General features: G+C 44.3%; 1 protein-coding gene across 7 annotated transcripts; it reads right to left on the bottom strand.

Annotated features, from left to right (window-relative positions):
• Positions 1 to 2,429: 2,429 nt before the first annotated feature.
• ZNF621 (zinc finger protein 621) lies at positions 2,430 to 25,298 on the bottom strand. 7 transcript variants are annotated; one of them, XM_036219221.1, is made up of 8 exons: positions 19,009 to 25,298; positions 18,757 to 18,869; positions 15,389 to 16,932; positions 13,792 to 13,877; positions 11,988 to 12,057; positions 9,460 to 9,586; positions 8,792 to 8,896; positions 2,430 to 7,447 (listed from the first exon to the last, which is right to left on the bottom strand). In XM_036219221.1, exons 5-8 carry the CDS (start codon positions 11,988 to 11,990, stop codon positions 6,390 to 6,392), a joined length of 1,293 nt encoding a protein of 430 aa, XP_036075114.1. In that variant the 5' UTR covers positions 11,991 to 12,057; positions 13,792 to 13,877; positions 15,389 to 16,932; positions 18,757 to 18,869; positions 19,009 to 25,298; the 3' UTR covers positions 2,430 to 6,389. The 7 variants fall into 7 exon arrangements, with proteins under 7 accessions (XP_036075114.1, XP_036075112.1, XP_036075116.1 ...); XM_036219219.1 differs by lacking the exon at positions 11,988 to 12,057 and having other exon boundaries at positions 18,972 to 25,298; XM_036219223.1 differs by having other exon boundaries at positions 8,792 to 8,861; positions 9,460 to 12,057.
• Between the last annotated feature and the right edge of the window lie 73 nt (positions 25,299 to 25,371).

Genomic DNA, 25,371 nt, shown 5'->3' with positions numbered 1-25,371 from the left:
TGCAGCCTCTGGCATCTCATGGATGTGGCCAGGTGCTGACGAAAGCGGCCCGTCATTTGTTTTCTCGCTGTCAATCATTAAGGAGGGAGCATTATTTTTTCCTCTTCTAGGAGAGTAGTCAGATATCTCAGATACTAAAATCTGGATTTGTATCTTCCTATGGGGTAGTAAATACATGTTTGTTTCTAAGTAAAAACAAACAAACAAATAAAAACGCTGTAAATTGGAGTCTACTGCCATGAAAACAATCCCCCCAAACAGGCATTTGCTGTTAAAAGTTTTTAGATGGGGGAGAAGCTACCATGCAGGCTTTGTGCTTATCTGGATGGGGAGGGGAAGCTAGAATGGAGGTAGTTACTACCACAGGACTGGGGACAGAAGCGGGAATCATGGGCCACAAGTCATGCACGAAGGCCCGAGGGGGCAGGACTCCTGCTGAGCTGTCCACTAGTGCTTGGGAGGACTGAGCTGAATCCCTGCAGTGTGGTAATCTCTGGGAATGGCACCTAGCAATCTGTGTTTAAGAAATCCTCCAGGTAATTCTTAAGCACATTCAAATTTGAGAAGCACCGGTCAATGGTATTACCCCATTGGCGGTGGGGGGCGGGGGGGAGGGGTTAAAAAATTGTATATGCAGGTATGTGTCTAGACACACACATGTATATTAAAAATCATATCTACGTACACAAACATGCAAAAAGGCCAAAATATCATATGCTCTGTTCATAGAAACATCTGAAGGATTAAGATGGCAAAGAGTACAACTTTGTTTTCTACTTTATATTGTTTTGTGTCAATTTTATCTTTAAAGATATTTCCAAAAGAATACACAAGGTGTAACGTGACCAGGGCCCCATTTCCCAGGGACTCTCTGGGCTTTGCCCTCCCTCATCGTCCGGCTCCCATGAGGGCTGTAGGAGCTTCAAATGCCACATTCAGACATGACAATGGAAGCGTGAAACTCCATTTGAACACAATGTACTCAATTGGGAACCGGTTTGTCTGGAGCTTCCTTATTATTAGATTCAGGATATTTGTTCCCCACTGGAATACACTCTTAAGTGACTTGCCTTGCTCTGGTCATTACATATGGAGGACACAATTTCCATCGGCCTCTCATTGATGGTCTTAATTGTGATCATCTAGTTAAGGTTTTATAGTTTCTAGGTAGTTACTGTGCTTTCTCTTGCAACTAATCAGCTTTCCATGGATAGACACTTTAAGACCACACAAATATTCTAAACTTTACTAAATTACCCCCTATATCGAGCATCCACTGGTGATTCTTACCTGGACTGATCTTTACTATAATGGTTGCAAAATAATGAATTTCCAACGCCAGCATTCCTAGTACATTTATCAGTTAGCACTTGGCCTTCTGCTAATATTGATTTACTTTTAATGCACTGTTTGGCTAGAAGTGTAATTCTAGGTTGAAAATAATTCTCTTCAGAATTTTGAAGGCATTGCTTCACTATCAGGGAGCGTCCCATGTTGCGAGTGAGAAGTCTGATGTCACACATCTAGTTCCTTAATGTATGTCTGACCTATTCCCCATCCCCATCCCAGAAGCTCTAAGAACCTTTCTGTTAATCGTTGATGCTCTGACACTGTGTAATGATGTGCATGGAATGACAATATTTTTTGTCCTTTTTTTCCTGGAGGCCGAACTCCCACAGTTTTCCAGTTGGAACTGGCTGTTGCCCAGGACAGGTAAGTGTCTTCTCATCCCTTCTCTATTCTGAGAATATTGGATCCTCCATTTCCTAAATCTTTCTCCTTTTTGGTTTACACCCTCATTTTGCTGAACCACATATCCTTTAGCAATCTCTCTCAAGTATAATGTGAAGAGAAAAAAGGCAAGTTGCTGAATAATGAGTGACTGATATCTCAGAGACTAACAGAGAATCACTATACATGGCTACACGTAGCATAACAGTCTCCAGTTATTTATGGATTAACTCTGGAAAAATAATGAAAGAGGGAAATAGGGAAGAACAAGTGACCCCAACTTTATCAGAGATATTCCATTTATTTTTAAAATAACTGTATAAACTTAAAAAAATAAATTATAATTTTCAATTATGTATGTACTAGATTTTCATCAAAGTATTTAAGAGATTCCGAATGGAAATATCCTAAATGTTCAATAAGAGACTGGTTATGGAGAGAATGCAGATCCATGCAATGTAATATTATGCAGCTATTAAAAAATATTACACATTACTTGTTGACTAAGACATGTGCATCATAATCTGCTAGCTGAAAACGGGGGTCTGTGACAGAATATGCATGTTATGTGCATGCGTGCATATGAGTGTGTGTAACTGTGTGTTTGTGTACACCAAAGTATTAAAAGTAGTAGAATTCAGGCCAATGTACTGATCTAGGTAAAATTTTGCTCTAAGCACATTTTTTTATATATATATATATAGCTAGAAAAGTACTTTTTAAAGTTTAATTTAATTTCAAAGCCACTATGGCCAAGGAGTTAAAAGCAGATAATCTGTTCACGTGAGGTAGATACCTCAACTGTATATAAAACAGTTAGGCATCTTGTTTATCAAAAACGAGACACCTGAGAAGTACAAGAACATTGCCCTGTTCCCGGCAGACAGTGGCTATGAAGAGAACCTCCTGTCTCAGGAACAAGCACGATTTGGCTTCAGATTCCTGCTGCCTAAACATTTGAGACTCATTGCACGTTTGTAATCTAATGGACATGACTCCTTCCACAATTAACCAATCTGCTAGTAGTCACTGAAGAACAAATTACAGCCAAACTGCTAAGATTGCCTGCAAAACAACAGCAAGAAGAAAAAAAAAATTACCCCACGTAAATAACTACGTGATGCACTGAAAACTCCTGCTATACTAGAGACTGTTTTTCTTAGAAAGTTAACATTAGAGTTGAAAGTGGGCGTCAAAAGACCACTGTGACCTTGAGCAAGGTCATTTACCATCCCTGGAGTTTCTTTTTATAGAAACCTTAGAGAGAAAAATCTAACTTGCAATGTATTGTGCTTAAATGTTAAATAGTACCAGGAAAGTATTTTTATTGTTATTAAGATTAAAGATATTCTTGTGGAGGTATCTAAGTGAAGTAAACTGAAACATTTTGGCTAATGAAAATTTCCTGTTCACACCACAAATCAATTATAACCAGTAAGCAGATCTACAAAATGAAATTATAACATTGATTACTGGTTCACTTAAGAGAAAAGTATGTGCCAGGCTTACAACTGGGCTTCATGTAATAAAACTTTCACAATGCTTTCTTTAAACAATATATTCTGTCATCTGGCTTTTAAAACTGATATGATGTTTAGTTTGAAACAAGTTATATAACTTCTTTCTGACAGCCACGAAATATTAGTACTATCTACTTATAAAGATGTTGAGACCACATTTTGTAGCATACTTTAAGAATCAATTCAAGATATTTTAGAAACAAAATATCTGATTACTATTGTTCGTTTTCAGACAAGAAATAGGCGGCAAAGGTAAAGGGTGTTGGACAATTGATGGCCAGCATTTGGGACTGGGTTCCTGGCATTTGGGACAGAACAAAAGCAATATAAGGAAAATAAAGGGGTAAGGAGGACAGAAATCTTTCATATTTCCTCAGCATATGATACTGCCTCTTGACCTCTAATTTTGCATTTTATATGTGTATATTTTGTATAAAATACATATATTCCTAAACAGTATAGATTTTTAAATTGATACAAATCATATTCCAGTATGTCTATTTTTTTATAACTTGGGATTTTTTGGTCTTTGTTTTGTTCTGTTTTTCATGATCACTATATTTGGTATCTGGTAGCACAAAATCTCCCACCTTGTTCTTCAAAATTGTCGTAACTATTCTTTGTTCTTTGCTCTATATAAATTTTAGAATCAGCTTGTCAGGTCACACATACACAAACCTCTTTAGAATTTTGATTGGAATTGCTTTGAATTTATTAATTCATTAGCAAAAACTGGAATCAGGATATTGATCTCCCCTACCCATGAAGGCTAGAGGGTGAGGGAGAAAGATCTGACATTCAGTGTGGTACCCCGACTTCCAAAATTCCTGTTTCACTGCCCCAGAGGCTAGCAGGATAAGAAGCGACCTGAAGATCTGGGTGCTTCTTAAAGACTTTCAGCCGATTCTCCTGTTCTTGGTCTCACCAGCATCTCGTGCTTCCAGAGATACTGAATCCTCCGTTCCTAAGCCTTTTGGGGAGTTCTGCTCAGCTTCCCCCAATGTGACTTAGGGTTCTCATTTCTCAGGTCCGCTAAGAGTTAGAACTCTCACCTGCTTTTGAGTTTCCAAATGTTATCAGTGTTCTTATGGTCAGTGTCCTTGTGAGTTTTGGGGTTTCAGGAGGGTGTGAATGCTGATACAGTCAACCACCATCCTTACCAAAAACTATCTTATTTCTCTAAATGTATTTTGGATTTGGTGGGGGAGGCGGGGAGAGGGGGTCAGGAGGAGTGTCTATGTGCTTGTTTTTATTTTTTTGGTTACGTTTTTTGTTTCCCACCACCAAAAAACACCTCCAGCTTTCTGAATCGTAAGTCTTCAAACCTGTTTTCTAAAGAATGTGTTCAAGAATGTGGGCATTGCTGAGTAGCAGCTTCTGCCACATCCCACAGATCCCGCTATGTCCTGTTCTTACCCGTTACTGTTCTAAATCACCTGTAACATCCTTGTTCCTCTTTAACCCAAGAGCTAGTGTGAACTGTATTGACTTTATAGAAGAAAAAAAATTTTTCCTCCTTACTTCAGCCAAGAAGCAAATAAATGGCAAAAGGTAGTCAATGTCAAACCACAAACCTTCCGGCAGCGGAAACCTCAAAGTTCGTCACAGGCCACATCAGGTCTCTTTGTCCTTTTCTTTTTTTTTTTTCCCCTACAGGCCAATTTTCACTTGCTTTTCTCTCTTCTTCTCTACAGACACCACCCGAACTACCGTCAGAGGTCTCTCTCCGGAAGATCCACTGTAAAATAAGGGGGTTCCGCGGGACGCTTTATCGACGTGTGACTCCCAACAGCCCATGGGCACTTTCTGCTTAAAGCATGTCTCTCAAATCATGGTCCACACTGAAGGTCTGAGCATCATCACCGATACCCCCAATCAGAATTTCTGAGAGTCAGGCCAGAAAACTGCTCTTTTTACACCAGGTTATTCAACACGACAGGTTATTCACGCGGTAAAGTTTTAGAATCACTAATTTAAAGGCTTTTCTGTTAACTGCTATGGAGAAACATCCTGCCGGCAAAAGGAAAGGAAGAAAACAGATGCCCTTCTCATCTGTGCTTAAAGAGTTACTTTCCATGAAGGCTAATGATGAACTTGAGTTCTTTTTCCAGGAATTACTTCACAATCCTTTGCATAGTTATAAAAGATTCTCGTCAAGGTCAAAAGCCAGAGCAACCCGAAGTTCCGCTTCACTAACCGATCACATAAGCTTACTCGTCAACCCATTTCACGGGCCCCTCTATTCCCCGAAAACAATTTTGGAGACTTCTTCAGATTTCCTCCAAGTCGGCTTTATACCATTGCTTCTATTTCTTTAGTAATTTGCCAAATTCATATATATAATTCATGATATCTAGAGAAAATAAAACGCAGAAGCCAAGTACTTGCAGACAGAAAACCAGAATGCCCACCAAGAAACATTTACACGATGGATAGAAAAAAAAAAAAATGAACGCTTTGGTGTATATTTACTTAGGAAACCAAAGTTTAAAAGAAAAAAAAAAGTCTAAACCTCAAGATCAAAGCTAAAGAAAAAAACCGCATGACTGAAGACACGATTGACATCAGTCACGTGAACGATTGCTATCGCTGCGGACACGTTATTTTTCACTGGTTATTTTGCTTGATCTTTTGCACAGACGAACGAAATCCTCAATGATCCGTGCCAAGGGCAACGTTACTTCGACTGCATTAATACACCACCTGAGTCGACTAAACGATCTGCATTAATTTCTAAAGTCTGTCGCTGGAAGTTTATTCTAATTCTCTACTCCGTTTCTCCTCAGGCTGCTTCTCTCTAATCACAATGGCCTAATACAGGGGTGTCCTCTCTCCTAAACATCTCTAATACACCTAAAGGTCCTACCAGCACTTCTAACACCAGCACCCCAACAATGCAGACACAGCCATTATCGTTCAAGCCTGAAAGGGCCCAATGCAGACATCAATTATTTCTATTTTCTATCCAGAAGAAAAGAGATTATATAAACACAGTCTTTAAATAGAGATAGATTACAAATGGAGTTTATGCTGAAACAGTTGTTAACATACGTAAGGTGAGAACAAAAGACAAAAGAAACTCAAATTAGGTTGGAGATTTTCTGGGCATTAAGAGCCATGGGAGTGGCAAGATAAAACTCATGAGGGGTGCGAAGGGGTCAGAATAATCGGGGAAGCCTTCACGGTGGGAGTGAGACCCTGGAGGACCCTCACTATCTGGACGGGTGAGGAAGGCATTCCAGACGCAGGCAGCAGCATGAACAAAGGCCCAGAGGTAGGAATGAGCACAGCGTGCGGGAAGGTCAGTGGAGGCAGGGCCTCGGCTGGAGCAGGGCGCGGACTCTGCAGATGGCCCGGAGACGAGGCCGAAGAAGGGCACTGGGGGCTCATCAGGGATGGCCCGAGAACCTCGACGGGCTTCTTCTCCACGGGGTGCGACTTCTGATGCTGAACGAAACTGCCATACCATTTGAAGGCTTTCCCACACACCTTACACGCGTAAGGCTTCTCTCCGGTGTGAACTCTCTGGTGCTGAATGGAGGCTACCTTCTGTGTGAACGCCTTGCCGCACGCCTCACACTGGTAGGGTTTCTCCCCGGTGTGGATTCTCTGATGGACAATAAAAAGCGACCTACAGCCGAAGGCTTTCCAGCACTCCTGGCATTTATAGAGCTTCTCGCCGGTGTGCAGTCTCTGGTGCTGAAGATAGGCCGCGCTCCTGCGGAACGCCTTCCCGCACTCCTTGCATTCGTAGGGCTTCTCTCCGGTGTGGATCCTCTGATGCTGAGTCAAGGCGGTGTTGGAACTCAAACCTCTGCCGCACTCCTTGCACTCGTAGGGCCCTTCTCCGAAGTGATTCTTCTCGTGTACGATGCAGTCATAGCTGGACTTGAAAGCTTTGCCACATTCCTTACATTTGAAGGGCTTTTCCCCCGTGTGACTCATCTGATGCCGAAGGAGCTTTGAGTTATATCTGAAGATTTTCCCACATTCTTTGCATTCGTAGAACTTCATTCCCCCTCGAAGTATCAGATTCGGATTCAGGCTGAAAGTCTGCCACGTTGCCTTGCTTTTAAAGTCAAAGTGCTGAGAAACGTTTCTCAGGAGTCCGCCTCCGGGCACTCTGGGCGACTCTGTTTCTTCACAGGCTTCCTGCTTTATGGTCGGCTCTTCGAGCTTGATCCAGGACTCACCACCTGACCAAAGAAATCATAAGTGTTACTGAGCTGGATGCAAAACAGGATCCAGTGGTCCTCATTTGCTCTTGCAGAATGTGATTTGTAAAAAATATACCCAGAAAATGGCTATAAGCAACCATAGAGAAGAATGAGAGAGTATAAGAAAAATAGTAACATATAACTGGAGAAGTAATTGCATGGGAAATGACCAGGAAGGGCCTCCGATAAGGAAGGCTGCAAAAAAAAAAAAAAAGAAAAGAAAAGAAAAGAAAAGAAAAAGAAAATAAGGCAATGAAATGGGCAGAATGAGAACTTCGAGAATGGGATCAAAAGAAGGTCAGGGCGGGGGGCGGGGGGAAGAGAAGGGAGAATGGGAGAGATAAACGGGATGAGCAGAAATGGAAAACATTTTGAGAGAGAGAGACTGGGAGGAGGAAAATGGCACCAGTGAGACTGCGCATCCCTCAGAGGCGGGGCCGGCCAGAAACACAAACGACCCGCGAGCGATGGGTCCCAGGGCCCCACCCGGGAACTGGGAAGCCGCCCCGAATTCTACATCCTAAACAATGGCCTTATAATTCCATTTTTTAAATACGCCACATAATATTCTGGAATAGAAGATTATTTCTTTCAGAAAGTCAGCAGGAACAGAAGTTGAATTGGAGAGTTCCAGACCACGGTGGTATTACTGCTAAAGGAACCACTATTTACCAAATCACGGTATTTGTGAGAAGCGAGGCCTGGAACTTTCTTTCGAAAGGAGAGAAAACCCGAGGAACGAAAGCTCCCAAAACTTGTGAGCAGCCTCAGGGGAATTTGAGGGTTCTGTATGTGTTGGGTGCAGTGGATGGGGGTTCAGAGGGAGGAATATTCTTTGCCTTCTCCTGGACAAATACAATGTGAACATAAAGATTATGGCATATGGAACTTCAACATACACACACAAAAAAAGAAGGCAAATTAAAAGGTTTTCTTTTTTTCATTGCTAAAGGCCTAAAATTAAAATTCATAGTTGTGGCACAAATAAATCAGTTTGACCCATACAATCAAATTTTCCTTAAAATATGGCTGAAACCTTCCTCCTCTGCCATGAAAATCAGCATAAAATTCAATATTTCCACTAGTAAGTGAGAAAAGAAGTGGTTGCAGAGCTGCTGGGTCACGGTGCTCTGAGGCGGGATGGCCATGTGTGTGTGCACGGCACCTGGCCTTTCTGGGCTCGGGGCTGCGACTCGGCTCAGCTCAGAGAGTGCACCAGGTGCTGCTTTATGGATGACAGGGAGCTCCGTTCTCTGTTGCAGAAGAAACATTTCTGGTAAACCGAGAAGGCAAAACCAGAAACCACTATGGTCTCTTACTTACCTGGCCAGATGCCTTTCGAAACCTCTGCTTCCCCGGGATCTGGGCCCCAAGGCGCTTCTCCTTGCTCCAGCTGGGAGATCAGAACAGGTTTGGGAAATGGAAATGCTACTCCAACAAGAAGACAAAACAGACAAGTTGAGGGAGACATCCAGACATTCCTGAGATTTCTTGGGCCACCCCGTAACTGAACTAGCTGGGGAGAGGAGAGAAATGGAGACCCAGGAGCAGCCAGGGGTACTGAGGGAGGGCTCCGAACTGCTCCAAGGGAAGGAGCAGGAAGCTGCCATTCTCAGGAAGGATCTGCAGCCTTGCCCCTACTCAGGAGAAAGGAAACCCTCTCAGGAAAGATGTATGTACAGCCATCCTGGGAGACTCGTCCACAAAGGGGAGGGCCACAACCCTAGAACAAAGGGTTGGAGGGACAAAGGGCTCACCTAGGGCATCAGGAAGTCCCTCTCCTCAGGGCCCAGGGCCCCATCCTCTCCTGGGAGGTAAGGAAGTGTAGTTTCAAAACCAATGGGTACCAGGGATTTCCCCACTGGGCATCTCCAGAGGCTGGCAACTGCAGAACACCCCTAGGAGTCATCAGACCTAAGAGCTTCAAGAATCCCCAAAACATCTGCAGAAACTGTCCAACTTCCACAAAGGGCCACTGAGAGGGACCTTACCCAGGGAAGCCACATTTGCATAATTCTCCAGCATCACCTCCCTGTACAGGGCCCTCTGTACAGGGTCCAGGCTGGCCCATTGACTCTGGGTGAAGTACACGGCCACGTCCTCAAAGGTCACTGGCTCCTGAAACAACAGGTTCCTGCTCAAGCTCTTGAGTGAGGGGCAGAAGGGGGCAACCTGAGCTGCAGGGAAGAGATAGACCTGCCAGGCTCCCCAGCTCTGAGGCCCTGTGGAAGGTCTAAGCACCCAGCACCCCAGCCAGGGGCCAGCCCTCAGCCAGTGTTCCCACTTCCAAATGCGGAACCCCAACACTCTCCCATCTGCTCAGCTCTGGGGCCCCGACTGTCATCCCAGTCTCACAGCCTGGCATCTGGGGCTCTCTGCCTGGTAACTGCTTGGACTCCTACGGTCCTAGCTCTTGGATCTGTCCCTCTGGCACCTCCTACCTTCGTGTACTCCATAATCTGGTCATCTTATTTTCTATACACCAATCACTGAAGGCAGCTGCCACTCACCTGATCTCCACCCATCTGAAAAGTACACACGCACAGTGCCGTCTGTTCCCTGCACCCAGCTCTCCTTAGTCTCCCCCCAACATCCCCCACTGTCTGCACAGGAGCCAGTCCTCAAACATTTCCATGGCATTTTGCAAATCTCTTTGTATACCTTCTTACTTTATCAGAAAGCTATCGCTGCTGAAGGAAACTTGCAGCCTGGCTGTTGCAGCCTCTTTCTGAACCACCTGTCTTCAAAGAAGGTTGGCAACGTCCTGTCTCTGGGCACAGATCCGTCCCACTTGCTAACATGTGCTACTCTCTGCCTCCCCCTGGGGCCATCTCCATCTTTCCCAAGAGTGAAGGGAACTAATAATACTCGTTATTGTCTATCTCCTCCCACCAGAATGTAAGTTTGCAAAGCAAGGATTCTGTTTTGTTCATAACCGGTTTACTAGTACACAGTACAGTGTCTGGCAGATACTTGATGCTTAATATAAATTTGCTGAAAGAATTAACTTCAAAAATGGTTTGACCACAAATAGAATGTTTTTAAATGTATGAAGAGGATCAGGAAACAACAGCAAACACCACCTTAACAGTAAAATGCCAGAGCACAGCCATTAAAATTGATGGCTGATAATTTACCATGAGCTGAGGTTCTACTTCCTGCAAAAGAGTGGAAAAGGAGTATAAATACAGGAAAGAAAAAAACATAAATGCTTTTGCTTTACAGATAAAATAACTACAGTCACCCTTCAGTATTGGTTCTAGGATGCCCCACAAACACCAAATCCATGGATGCTCAAGTCCTTCATATAAAATGGCATAGTATTTGCATATAACCTGCACACATCCTCTGATACACTTTAAATCATCCCTAGATAACTTATAATACCTAACACTATGTAAATGCTATGTAAATAGCTGTTACATTATTTAGGGAATAATTACAAGAAAAAAAGTCTGTATATGTTCAGCACGGCCACCATCACTGTTGGCCTAACTATATAATGCACGTTAGCAACAATGTAATTCGAAAAAATATATTTTTGATCCATGGTTGAATATGTGGTTTGAATATGTGGATGCAGAACTCACAAATAGAGAGAGTGGACTGTATCTGGCTAAAAATATCCAAGTACCAAGAGAATAAACGAAGAACATTTAAAGCTAACAAAATAATTCATTAAGTTAGCTAGATATAGAATAAGTAAACAGAAATCATTAGCTTTCCTAGATACCACCACAAACAATTAGAAGATGGGAGAATATAAGAAACCATTCATATAAAATAGCTAAGAACAGACCTAACAAAAATGTGGAAGACCAAGATGAAGAAAACGAAGTGTTTATTACAACAAATAAAAGAACTGAATAAACTTGAACACACGGTGTTTCTAAATGGAAAGAATCAAATTTATAAAAAGTCAATTACCTCCAATTTTGTCTATGAATTCAATAAAATCCATCCTCCTCCCCCAAAAAAGAAAAACCAGTGAGATTTGTGCAGGAGTAGCAGATCATTTAAAGTCACTAAAAAGTGTGACAGACTAGCCACGAATGTTTTGAAGAAAAAAATTTTTTGAAAGAAAAAATGAAGGAAAAAACCCCACCTTAAAAAGACAGTACTTTGAGAAAATGAGAAGACAAGGCATGGACAAAAAGAAAATATTTGAAAAGACAGGTCTAATAAAAGACTGTTATCCAAAGTATACAAAGAACTCTTCAGATTCAATAATAAAGCAAACAACCCTATTAAAAAATGAGCAAAATACCTGAACAGGTATCTCATCAAAGAAGATACACAAATAGGTAAATAAAAAGATGCTTTACACCATGTCATCAGGAAAATTCAAATTCAAACAATGAGCTACCACTGCACACCAAAATGCACAACACTGACAACAAATGCTGATGAGGATGGGGAGCAACGGGAACCCTCATCCATTGCTGACGAGAATGCAAAATAGCACAGCCGCTTTGGGAGACAGTTTGGTGGTTTCTTACAAAACTAAATATACTCTTACCATGTGATCCAGTAATCATGCTCCTTGGGATCTTCCCAAATGCCTTGAAAACTTATGTCCATACAAAAACCTGCACACAGATGTTTACAGCAGCTTTACTCATAATTGCCAAAAACTTGGAAGCAACCATGATGTCCTTAGTAGGTAAGGGGATAAACTGTGGTTCATTCAGACAACACCATGTTATTTAGTGCTAAAATGAAATAGGCTACCGAACCATGAAAAGTCATGGAGGAACCTTGAACGAAATGAGTAATTGAAAGAAACCAATCTGAAAAGGCTACACTGTAGGATTCCAACTCTATGACATTCTGGAAAAGGCAAAACCATGTAGATAGCTAAAAAGATTAACGGTTGCCAGGGAGGGCGGGATGAATAGGCAGAGCACAGAGGATTTTCTGGGCTGTGAAAACACTCTGTATGATACTACTATAATGAACATATGTCATTATACATTTGTAACCGATAGAATATAGAATGTCAAGAGTGAACCCTACTGCAGACTATGAACCGTGGGTGATTACAATGCTTCAGTGTAGGTTCATCAATTTTAACTAAGGTACCACTCTGATGGGGGATGTTGCTAATGGGGCAGGCATGTGCAGAGGCAGGAAGCATATAAGAACTCTGTTTATCTGCTCAATTTTGCTATGAACCTAAAACTTCTCTAAAAAATAAAGTCTACTTTAAAAAAAGGACAACACTTATTAATCTCTTACCTTGTCTGCAAAATGCAACAAATGGACTAACAACACCCTTCCACAACCAACTCACCACTAAACACTGGAAAACCATTTTAATATATAAACCCAACCACGTCACCTACCCTGCTTAAAATCCTCTAGTGCCTTCCCAATGAACCAAGAGGAGAAACCAGTCTTCACAGTGACCTACAAGACATGTGCCTACTTCTCCCACCTCACGCTAAACTACTTTCTCTGACCTTTCCCTGTTTCTGGAGTATACTCAGCTTTCTCCCCAACTTCAAGGCCTTTGCATTTGCTGTCCTCTCTGGAAAGCTTGCTCTTCAGGATTTCCCAAGACTGTTTCTATCTCCTCCTCGAGGTCTCAAACTCACGCTACCACCCCAGCGAGGGCTTCCCTAACCATTACCTTCAGAAGCAACTTCTTTGAGCTTTCTCAAATTTGAAAAGGTGCCTAAGAATCACCTGGAGGTCCTGTTACAACAGATTCCAGACCTAGGTATCCCCTCCCCAGCTTGATTCTGAGTCTAGGGTGGGGCCCAATAATTGGCAATCCTAGTAGGCTCCCAGGTGATGAGAATGAGGCCCGTGGGCTACGCTCTTGACAAGCACTGTACTTTAGCAACATTTAATTATGGTTTTAACTTGTTTGTTTACAGATTATTTTGCTAAAAGTACCCTCCATGGGAAAAAAGAACTTGCTGCTTTATTCAATACTATGCACCTAACATTCAGAAAGTGCATATGGAAAGAATATGGTCTCTCTGGGATACACCTACAATTTGTAGGGCAATCTCTTCAGTGAAGAATTTCTCTGATCTCAGCAGGGCACTTTGCTTTGCAAAACACGATCTGGATCTCCACATTAAGGGAGAATTTCTTGGCTTGGATCTCCTCTTTTCCACTTAAACCTGCACATCCGAATTCATCATTCTCTATACACAAAACTCTTATTTCCTCCACTATGTATTTATAGCCATAGTCCTGGGGATAGACTCCAAGAGGAAACCAGAGCCTGGCCAAGTTAGGCTTTCTTGGTCCTTTCCTGATTATCTGATAGCTAATGTGATTTAAATAAGATGGAAAGAAGCTCAGCTCACCTGAGGCCAAGTTCTTTGGAGCATGGCTGATGTCCCCTGGCTTCGTTCACTGTCTTCTGGGTTTGGAAAAGCAAGAACCTCAGAAGCTAAGAGAAGAAGAGCCGTGAGTGCAATGGGCCCTGTCCTACATCACCCATGACCGCCTGCGGCCTTCCCAGCCTCCTCATTCCCGGCGCTGCTGTCAGCTCCCTCGGGCCGATCGCCCCAACCTTCTCATGATTTGCTCTGCCTGGCCTTCAGGTCAATCCTCCATCTGCCCGCTCAGTCCAAGAGTGTTCCTCAACCCATTCGCACAGGGTGCACTGAAGGGTTCCAAGACGAACCCTTTCCCTACAGTGATGGGTCTGAACAAACCTAAAAACCTGAAAGACCTCATAGGGACCATGACATTGACCCAAAGAAGGTGCCTATGGAGTAGAGGGACCGGGGTGGCTGGATGCGGATTAAGAGGAAAATACTCAGCGTTCCAGCGGGTGATGCTGACCGCAGACCACTCCGGGAACTCCACCAAGGGAAGCGGGAGACCGCAAACACAGCAACGTCAGGGCAGGACACGCGCGGCTGTCAGGCCACATTCTTTAGGGCAGAAAAGCGGGTCACGCCTCGGTGGGCAGGGGGCTGGACCAGAGCTCTAAAGGTCGTGCAGCCACCTCGGGCAGCTTCTGGGAGGCCCAGATGCCGGAGCTCCGGGTCAGAGAGGGGCGAGCCACCACTGGGACCGAGTTCAGGGGAGGGGTGGGGTGCTGACGAGACGCCGAGGAAAACGAGGAGGCAGGCACCGGGCGGACCTGACACGTAGAACTCGCTGAAACCCGCACTATTCCTCTCCGAACCCCGAAAGTCTGGCAGCGAGAAGCCGACGCGGAAGTGAGCGCGCGCGCCCAGCGCCCCTCTAGGCCGCCCGGAGGCCGCATCTCGGTGGTCTCCGCGGCCCGGCCCCACGTGACTGGGCCCGCCGCGCGGAAGGGGCGCGGTGGTGGGCGGGCTCCTGCGTGCGTCTTCCCTGGCGCTCGCCGAGTGCCTGTCGGTTGGAACCTCCTCGGGACTGAGGTGTCACGGCACGGATGCAGTTTCGCTGTGTTCAGACCTCAGCCTCTGGGCCCGAGTGAGGCCCCAGTTAACGGACTGCCCCCCAGCTGTCGGCCGCCTTGACTTCGTGGGTCACCTGGGCTGTGCAGGTGTGGGGAGAATGGCCCCTGATGTGTCATCTCTTAGACGCCCAAGCTAAAGATCCTGCTTGAGCCCTAAGCTGGGCAGCCCTTGGCAAAACCATGGTTTCCAGCTGCCTTTTTAAAGCCCTCTTCTTCCCAGGACCCAGACGTGTGGGGGGGCTTTTGGGAGCAGATTCATTTAACAACCAAAATAATGGTGACTGAGGTTGCCAGGCATCCTATATATACAGGACGTGCCCTATAGTAAATGGTTTCGCCCTGTATTGACTTTGGCAAGACGCCCTAAATGTCCTGTATTTAGCTTTATACAATCAATTACAAAAATTCTGTAATTTTGACTTTTTTTTTTTTTTTTTTTGGCCTGGTCACTGGCACTTAAATAACTTAAATGTCAACGCTGGCTGAAAAAAAAAAAAAAATCATACCTCCACAGATAAGATCTCTTACAGTCTCTCCTGCAGTTTTAATAGGAAATCGTTTTCTCTTGGAATTTTTAAGGCGTACACCATTGTCATCTAACTTCCAAGGTGGCTGCTGAGAAATCTGATGCCATTTTATTCATGATTTTTTTCTCTTCCTAGAATCTTTTTAAGAGCTCCTCTTCGAACCTTGGATTTTGATCACTCGTGATGACGTTCTTTGATGTAGGTTTCTCCCAATCCTTTGTGCTAGGTACTCAGTGTGTCCTTCCAATCTGGAACCTTACATTTCCTCTCAAGTGTATAATAAGTTTTGGGGGTTGTTTTTGTCTTCTCTAACTACAAAGAGAGTTAATGTTGGGGAAACATGGGCTCAATTCGTGATGGAAGCTGAGAGTCTAAATTAAACATCTCACGGGCACAGGGAGAGAAGCGGACATTCCAGTTAGCAGAGCCATAGGGGACAGAGGCATACAGTTATTAGCACAGTCCAGAAGGACAGTGATGACATGAACAAAAAGAAAGAAAACAGGGAGACACAAGGAGAGGCACACTGAGCCTAGCTGTAAAAAGCCCTTCTCCTGGACACATGCCTTCTGTGTGTGTGGCTTCTGATGCAGAATGAACCTTCCACACCAGCTAAAGGTTTTCCCACACACCTTACACTCATAAGGTTTCTCCCCCGTGTGAACTTGCTCCTGCCGAACCAGAGTTGTTTTCTGCCTGAACACCTTCCCACACTCCTTACATTCAAAAGGTCTCTCCCTGGTGTGAATGCGCCAATGCCGAGTCAAGGCAGGGTTTGAGCTTAATCGTTTCCCACACTCTTTACATCCATAGGGTTTCTCCCCAGCGTGCATTCGCTGATGGACAATAAAGCCTGAGCTACAGCTGAAGATTTTCCAACATTTGCTACATTCATAGAGCTTCTCCCCTGTGTGGAACCTCCGGTGCTGGAGGAAGACGGAGCTGCTCCTGGAGGCCTTGCCACACTCCAGTGTGGATTCTCTGGTGCTGAATCAGGGCTGTGTCTGAACTTAAACCTTTCCCACACTCTTTACATTAAAATGGTTTCTTTCTGGTGTGAATGACCTGATGCCCAATGAGTAAGGACTTGTATCTGAAGTCTTTTCCACATCCTTTGCATTCAAAAGACTATACCAGTGCAACATCTCTGAGGTCGGTGGAACTCCACCATTCGACTGAAATATGTGTCACATTTTCCACATTCGTAAGACAGCTGACCACCAGGAATTGTCATAGTGAGCTGTGCGCTGGCGCTAACGTCTGCTCCTAACTTCTCACACTTCTCTCTGCTCTCGACAGCACAGGCCTCCTATGCCGGGCTGACCCCTCTGTGAAATCTCTCCTCTTTGACTCTGTCTTCTTAACTATCCAGTGACCGTGCTGCCATTCTAGGCTGCTCCCAAGATCAAGGTGCCAGGAAGCATTCCCCGGCTGCCCTCCCAATGTGGGTCTGTGGGACTCGGATTCTTTGGAAATGTGTTCCTTTGGAGTTGATTCTTCCTTCTTTGTTCTGGTCTCACCCCCTGACATTGCAAAAAGAGAACACAAGTGTCAGCCCCTGACATTGCAAAAAGCAAATACTCGTGCTAAAGGCAAAACAGAAATGAGTGGTTCTGATTTGCCATCAGTGTGGGTATTTCCAATATGTCCACAAGATGATCATCAAAGAGCACCACGCCAGAGACCCACAAGTGAAATGAAGAAGGCGTACACCATTCTGAAAATCACCATTCACGAAAACTGGGGAGTCAAGATAGCGACAGACTACAAGGCAAAAGTTAAAGGGGAAATGTCCTTCCAAATCCTGAGGGAAAACTTTCATTTCTCATCTACGCAAAGTCAAGGGATCGTTTTTATCCTCCTGCCTGAACCAGAATAAAACAGAATTACAAAAAAAAAACAAAAACAAAAACAAAAAACGGTTTTCAAGATATTGAGTATCAAGCAATGAAGAACAACGATCCCTAACATGAAAAACAAAGGACTGAGCCCCACAATTCCCCAGCCTTGCTACCTGGAAAGTTTCCAGGCTGATACAGGGAGGGGGCACTGAGACAGACCCTGGCAGATTACCTGGTAGAGTCTGAGGGGACCAAGACAACTAGGGTTTAAGGGCAGAATATTGGAGAGGAAAGAGCTGCACAGGGAGAGAATTCCACTCATCTGCAGAGGGTTCTTTATTAACTTCAACAGAGTTCTAATCCAGGCGTGAGTGTAAAGAAACTACCCAAGGCCAGAGAAAGGATCATTTGAAAGGACTGATGGAAACAATGCCTGGCAATCACACAGGTATATCTACCAAAAGGACTTGAAACTGTATTTAAAAACCTTATCGGAAAGAAAATTCCATGACTACATGGCTTCCCTGGTGAATTCTGCCAAACATTTAAGGAAGAAATGTAACCGATTCTACACAAATTCTTGCAAAATATTAAAGAGGAAGGAATACTTCCCAACTCATTCAATGGGACAGAGACAGTACAAGAAAAGGAAACTGCCTCTTATTAACAGGAAGTAAAAATTCTAAACAACATTTAAATAAATAAAATCCAAAATATAGTTACAGAATAATGAATCACGACAACATGGTTTTCCAAGGAATGCAAGGTTGGTTTACCATTTGAAAAATCAATGTAATTCATCACAGCAACAAACTTTAACAAAAAATCACTGGACCATCTAAATAGACCAAAAAAAAAAAAAAAAGCATTTTTCAAAATCCAACATCCATTCCTGCTTAAAACTCTTAGCAAATTAGGAATAGAATAGCCTCAACCTGAGAAAGAATATTTATAAAATTTAAAAAAAAATCTACAATGAAGATCATTCTTAATGGTGAAATACTGAATACTTTCAGACTAAGATCAGGAAAAATACAAGGATATATGTTCTTGCCACTTCTACTCAACACTGAAATGAACACTTTGTCAAGAAAAAGAAATAAAAGGCATCCAGACTGGAAAGAAAGAAGTAAAATGTCTTTATTCACAGATGGCATGTCTATGTAGAAAATCCAATGGGTGCTACAAGACAAAAATTACTAGAATTGCTTTATCCAAGGAAAGACTTCTCCAGTCTTGTGGTCAGGAGTGAAAAGGGTCTTCATTTGTATGCAGTGATGCAGATTTCCACTTTTTAGTTTCCACTTTGCAGCCTCCGTTGCCAAATCTATCCCAATCCGCCCAAACTCACTTTTCACCCCATCCGGATTATCTTACTTTGAGGGTTCTCATCTTTCCACCCGCCTCAACTCCTCTGCTTCCCCAAATACACCCAAAAAGCCAAGCTAAGCAATGGAAGCCACTGGCCTGGACAACTCAGGATCTGGATGCAGAGTTGGCTGACACCTGCTCTCTCTTGACATCAGAGGCTGCGAGGATGCTGGCTCGCCTGGCGCCATGTGGCCTGGAACATTGCTGGCGTCCCCGCTTCACTGCTCACGGGGTTCTGAGAAACGAGACTGCAAAGGAAATAAAGAGGTACAGGTAAGACTATGCGGCCCCGCACCCTGCAAATGCCCCCCGCCTACCCTGGGTTCCTCTCCGTCCCGCCACCCCCTCACCACAAAGGCACGGAGGTTAGAAAACCCGATACTACACCCCAAGGAAGCAAGTCTGTTAGCGGCACCAGGAACTCGGATCCAGGGTGACAGCTAACGCTTTGCCGCACCCGCACAGAAAAGCGTGGGAACCAGCGACCTTCTCTTGGGAAAGAGCCGCGCCGGCTCGGCCGGAAGTGCATACACCGGTTTCCCCTCCTCTCTAGGAACCTGGGAAGCAGCTCATCTCTGTGGTTCCCCATCCCAGCCGCGGAGGCGGCTCTAGTTATGCAGACCAAAGGTTGCGGGCCGCGGGGTCACCCCATCCCCACCCGGTAGCACCTCTGGGGGCTGTCGGCTGGCCAGCTAGCCCAAAGAATGGTTACGACCCTGGAGATTATGCAGGGTTTTCTGGCGTTTGCCGTCACATGCTGTCTGTCCCTCCGGGTACTGCGAGAGGGACGTATGGAGGCAGTTGCCTCACACACATGTGCCAAAGCTGCGTGGGTTCTGTAGCTGCGCCGTGGTGGGAAGATTGGAAGAGAGGGTCCCATCACTTTAATGGCTGAATGCGTCCCAGTGGAGAGCATCAACTACCTAGGTCCCGTTTCCTTGTCTGTTAAATGGGAATGGTGGTGGTACCCTGTTGAGGGTTAATTAAATGACTTAATGGACTAGCAAAGTATTTCAGTAGTGCCTGGCATTCAATAAATGCTTGTGACTTTGTTTTTCAATTATGTAATTTGCTTTTGAAGATACGAAAGGATCTCCAATAATTGGCACGGTTTAGGGGAGAGTCATTGACAGCCATTAACAGCCTCACAGCCCTTTCCCACCCTGTACAGGGTGAGGTGGAGGGTTGTTCCAGGCCTTGCCAGGAAACAGATTTCAGTTAATGGCCCAGCAGCCTGTTCTGTGAATACTGGGTCCTCGATATTAAGTTAAATGTTTCATACTTTGAGGTGAGCATTCTGGAGGCTCCTCGTTTGCCAGTCTTCAGAACCACTCCATCTTCAAAGACTTGTCAAGGCATCCCGCTACATAGCTAGGCCTGCCAATGGCACAGCCACTGTGATTTGCCTTCATTCCATATTTGCAATCCAAGCGAATGTCTCCACTCTATCCTAAGCTCATCTTGGAGGGTGCCAGTGTAGGAAGACTTTTATCTTGAGGGCTCCAATTCTCTGGAGAACAGTTTCAGAGCCACGGCTTATACTCACCAAGCCCTGCTGTGCAGTGTGGGAGCTGTCCCCTCTCCTCCCCAAGATCAGGAAGTGTAGTGTGAGCATTTCTAGACTGCTAGCATTTCTTTGAGCATTTCTGCACTTCTAGACTTCTTTCTGCCTGTGTCAGGGAAGGAGAGTGTCTTGGCTACATGGAATCAGGAAAAGGATCTGGAGATCAGGCGGCTCCTTTTAAGGGCTTTTAAGCAATAACATCTTCCCCATCTTATGAAGGCAATATATTTTTTAAAAAATCTATATAAGTCAAACTATTGTACCATTCATTTCCAAAGGAAACATTTTATGCATTTCCAAGCTCAGAAATTACAAATTATGTCCAAACATAAATTTCATCAAGGTAAACAGTTGTTTCAACATTTGACAATAACTGTAATGCAACAAGGCTACATTCCCTCTATTGTACAACTTTCAAAGAAAACTTCCTAGTTGCCTATTTTCTACTACTTGACTATGATATCCTAAAATTTTCACACTCTCCTTGGTTGGAGGACATGAAATTCCAAGGAATTAAAATAGGGAAAAATTCCCACTATGCCACCAATGATTTAAATTTCTCTCTGTGCTGAGGGAACTTTTTGGTGTAATAGAAATTTTCTAGATCTTGGTTACACACCTGTATTCATATGTTAAAACTCGCCAAAATATATTCTTTAAAAGGGTGCTTTTTACTGTCTATATAGAATATTTCAATAAACCTGACCAAAACCAAAACAAAAGTGTCTTTCTATGCCCTCCCTTGAGGACATAATTGTATGGAGTCATAATAAATGTGTGCAGAGGGGAGAGGACTGAGGAAGGTAAATGGGGCTTAACCGTGGATGGCCCTGTGACTTGGGTGGATTTTTCCTAGTATGCAACTTCTGATGCTGAATGAAACCTGCGCTCCATTGGAGGTTTTCCCACACACCTTACACTCATAAGGTTTCTCCCCAGTGTGAACTCTCCGATGTACGATAAAGTGAGAGCTGCAACGCAAAAGTTTTCCAACATTCACTGCATTTATAGAGTTCTTCCCCAGTGTGAACCACTGAAAAAAAACAATGAACTCTGGCAGAAGGCCTTGCCACACTCCTTACATTCATAAGGTTTCTCCCCGGTGTGGATTTTCTGATGCTGAATCAGGACCAAATTCGAACTGAAACTTTTCCCACATTTTGTACATTTGTAGGGCTTCTCCCCAGTGGGAATTTGCTCACGGATGCTGCACTCACGGCTACACCTGAAAGCCTTCCCACAGTCTTTACATTTAAAGGGCTTCTCCCCAGTGTGGATTCGCTGGTGCTGAGTAAGTTTCGAGTTGTAGCTGAAGGTTTTCCCACAGCCCTTACATTCGTAGGGTTTCTCTCCACCATGGACACTAAAGAAAAAAATTCACTGAACTAATCCTCTACCTACCATTAAGAAAACTCTGGAGAAAGAACTGTCCCCAGTGCTACATGAATTTGTGCCAACCAAGGATCCAGGCTCTTCCAGAGGTTAAGCAACAGTCATTGAAGTGGGCTAAAGGCACAGGCTTCAGCTCCACTCAGCAATCCTCCATGAATTAATCCACCACCCTCATCAACCCACACCCTCCAAAAGCTGCCAGTTTTGGCTTCACTGTACCCTACCTAACTTTGTGGTCTGTGGGGCAAACTCCTCCTGGGAGAATGCCTGTTTAATCTCGGGAGCTGGTCTTCCTCTGTGTTGTCATTCAGACTAGCACCCCTCGGATTTTAACTTGCCCATAAACTCTCCCAGATACTGTACAAATGTAGATTGCCGAAATCTAGGTGGGGTGCCTGAGCTTCTTTCTAATAAGGCCCCTGGTGAGGCCAAGGACTCTCATCCATGCACCATACTAGCAGTGTGCATGGATGTAGTCTCACTTTTTGGGAGAATTTCTTAGCCCGTGCTTCCCCCTTTCCCACCCGAGTCTCCTGTTTACCCACTTCTCCCTCATCAACTGCCCTGACATACTCCTTTGCCATACTCTATTGATGGATGTCAAACTAGGCAATGGACTGGCCAAGTCAGGACACTGGTCCTGTAATGGCCTTTCACACGTCTTCTGAATATGGAAAACCGTAAGAAAGCTCTGCTCACCTGGAACCACACTGTCTGGAGCATGGCTGATGACCCCCTGCAAAAGCAAGAGCCTGAAGAGCTGAGAGAGAACCAATGTGAGACAGACCGTCTTGTCTCCCACACTTGCCGCCTCTTCCTCAGTCTCTTCGCCACTTTCGTTAGAAACATGTTCCTAGGACGCTCTGGATGTCTCAATGCACACTCTAATAATTCAAGGGGTGCTGCAGCTGCTCCCTTTGTACAAGCTATAAGTTTGCTTGTAGGATGGAAATCCCTAGAAGGAACATCTGTGAAGTATGAGTCAAAAACTGCAGTGGATTCGTGGACTTTTAAGAAAATCCCTGGCCCACTATGAACGCATTACTAAGCCGTTTGCACTGAATGCGTCTAGCGATCACCGCAAAGCCCTAGTGCGAGTTTCTGGAGACAAAGTAGGGTAACGGGTGTCCCTGGCCCAACCACCAACAAAATGCAAGTGGTGTTCCAGCCCCAAGGGGAAAGGGTAAGATGCTCGTCCAGTGGGCGATACTGGCAACGACCCGACAGGGACTTGAGCACTCCAGCCCAGGAAGCGGGAGACCCCCGACATTACCCGCCCACACTCTGGGTACCGTGAGGCAGAGGATGTCAGGCTGGAAAGTCGATTTGCTTCTGCCGGCAGGAGGCTGGGCCCGGGTTCTAGGCACCATGTGGCCTCCTCGGCAGCGTCTGCCACCCAATGCGCAAGCTCCAGAACAGCCAGGGCCAGACACCTTGGGGGAACTGGGCCACCACCTGCCAGCTGCCCACCCCGGAGCCTGCGGCCAGGAGGAAAGAGCGGAGGGTGCTCTCGGCGCCTCTCTAGGAAGCCAGGAGGCTGGCAACTTCTCCATGGTTCCCCCAAGCCAGACCCCCAAGGACAGCTTGCTCTTCTCAATCTTCCTCTATGGCTTATCAACCTAAGTTTGACGATCAGTTCAAGGTCTGAGATTCCACATACTTCTTGTGATGTTCTGAATTCTGGCTCCCATGCTTAGCAGCAGTAACTTAACCTCCTAATGACCTAATGAATTACAGCCCCCATCTCGAGCTTAATGGCTAATTGACTGGACTGTGACCTAAGTTCATGAAGTTCTGGGGTCTGTCTGGGTTCAAATCTGAACCCCACCATTTATCCACTGAGTGTCCTTGCATAAGTAAAACTCTGTGCTTTGATTTTTGAGTTGAGAATGGTCAGTCTCTAACTCAGTCAATGGATTAAATGTCAGTCAATTCACATAAGACACTGCATATTCTGGTTCTGTACTATAAGTCAAAATAATACTAGTTCTGTTGTTGCTGACATTATTATAGTCACGCACCACTTAAGGATGAAGATACATTCCGAGGAATGAAATGCGTTGTAGGCCATTTTGTGGCCAAGTGAACGTCACAGAGTGCACTTACACAAACCTACATGGTCTCACCTACCACACCCTCAGGCTCTAGGGTAGAGCCTTTTGCTCCTAGGCTACAAATCTGTCCAGCATGTTTTTATACTTGATACTGTAGGCAATTGTAACACAGTGGTACTTACGTATTTAAACCTATCTAAATATAGAGAAGGTACAGTAAAAATATGGTATAAAGGGTAAGTACACCTGTACAGGGCGCTTACCATGAATGGAGCTTGCAGAACTGGGAAGTTCTCTGGGTGAGTGTGAAGGCCTGAGATGTTACTGTACACTACTGTAGACTTTATAAAGACCGTGCACTTAAGCTGCACTAGATTTATAAAACGCAAGAGTGAATCAAGCATGAGAAAATGCAATCAGGAGATTCAGTAAAACCAAGGTGTATGAAGCTGCTTCCAGCTGAATACAAAATACTGTTTTATAGCAAACTTTTTTCTAAGTAGAAAGAATACTATAAAATAATAAACTTAAAATATTCCAGACTAATCTCATCACCTTTCTGTTCTTCCTGTTCACAGATGAATGGCTTAGTTGGCTGAACAAAGAACCCAACAAACTCTGGTCCCTGTCCTTGCATTTCCCAACAGTACCTAGTTCAGAGGTGAGAGCAAGGGCACTAGAGACCCTGAAAGTTCTCTATTCCTAAAGGGGTGAGGCGTTCAGAGCTTCCAGGTTAGTGAACAGACTGAGGCGAATGGAAGATGGCAAGCTGGAGGGCATAGAAGCCCCCTGCACCTTCGCTCCCATCTATGTTTCTCTTCCATTTGGCTGTTTCTGAATTTTATCCTTTGTAATAAATTGACAACAGTAAAGCATTTTCCTCAGTTCTGTGATGAGCTGCTCTAATAAATTAACAAACCGGAATAGATAGTCCAATTTATGGCTGGTCAATCAGAAATACAGGTCTGGGACTTGTGACTACCATTCAAAGTGGGAGCAGACCCCTTAGTCTGTGGGGTCTGATGCTAATTCTAGGCAGTCAAGGTTGGGGGGAAAAAAATCATACATTTGCTATCAGGAATGATGTAAGAAATAGTTCATACAAGAGCAAAATACTTTCAGACAAGTAAGCAAAGTTTATCACACCTAAATCCTAACTGGAAGAAAAACTAGAGGATATAGCCAGTGAAAATCAAAGATAATTAATAAATCTAAGAGGAAGAGGTAGGACAGTAGTAGCAGTAAACCAAGAAACCAGTGAGTTCACTTTGCTTACTATTAAAGTCTACTAAACAACATCACCACTGCCACTTAACTGGTCTAGCCCTCTGTCAAGGTTAAGTATACAACCAAGCTTGATACCTCTAACCTTCCCGTTCCGCCTTGTTCCCTTAAGATTCAGTCCAACAGCAAAATGATCCAAATCTGAGGTTAACTTATAACACTAAAAAAAAAAAAAAAAATAGAAAAAAAAAAACACACCAATGTCTAACTCCCCCACAGCTCTGTATCTAAACAGTTCCCTTGTTCTCGCTCATCCTCTACATTCCTGAGGTTCATGCCTTCCCCTTACAGAACCTTTTCGATTGTAGCTTAAGAGCCCAAGTTCTCTAGGCAATTCCCCACCCCTCACAAGAACAGGTAACTCAAAGTTGCCTGTATTTCCTCTAGCACAAAAGCTATTACATTATCATTTGCCTATTAATACCACCAGCAAAAGTTTTGTGTTATCCCGCTGAG

This window comes from Rousettus aegyptiacus, unplaced genomic scaffold (genome assembly GCF_014176215.1).
Source record: "Rousettus aegyptiacus isolate mRouAeg1 unplaced genomic scaffold, mRouAeg1.p scaffold_m13_p_4, whole genome shotgun sequence".
Classification (NCBI taxonomy): Eukaryota; Metazoa; Chordata; class Mammalia; order Chiroptera; family Pteropodidae; genus Rousettus; species Rousettus aegyptiacus.
This window is presented reverse-complemented; position numbering and strand designations above follow the sequence as displayed.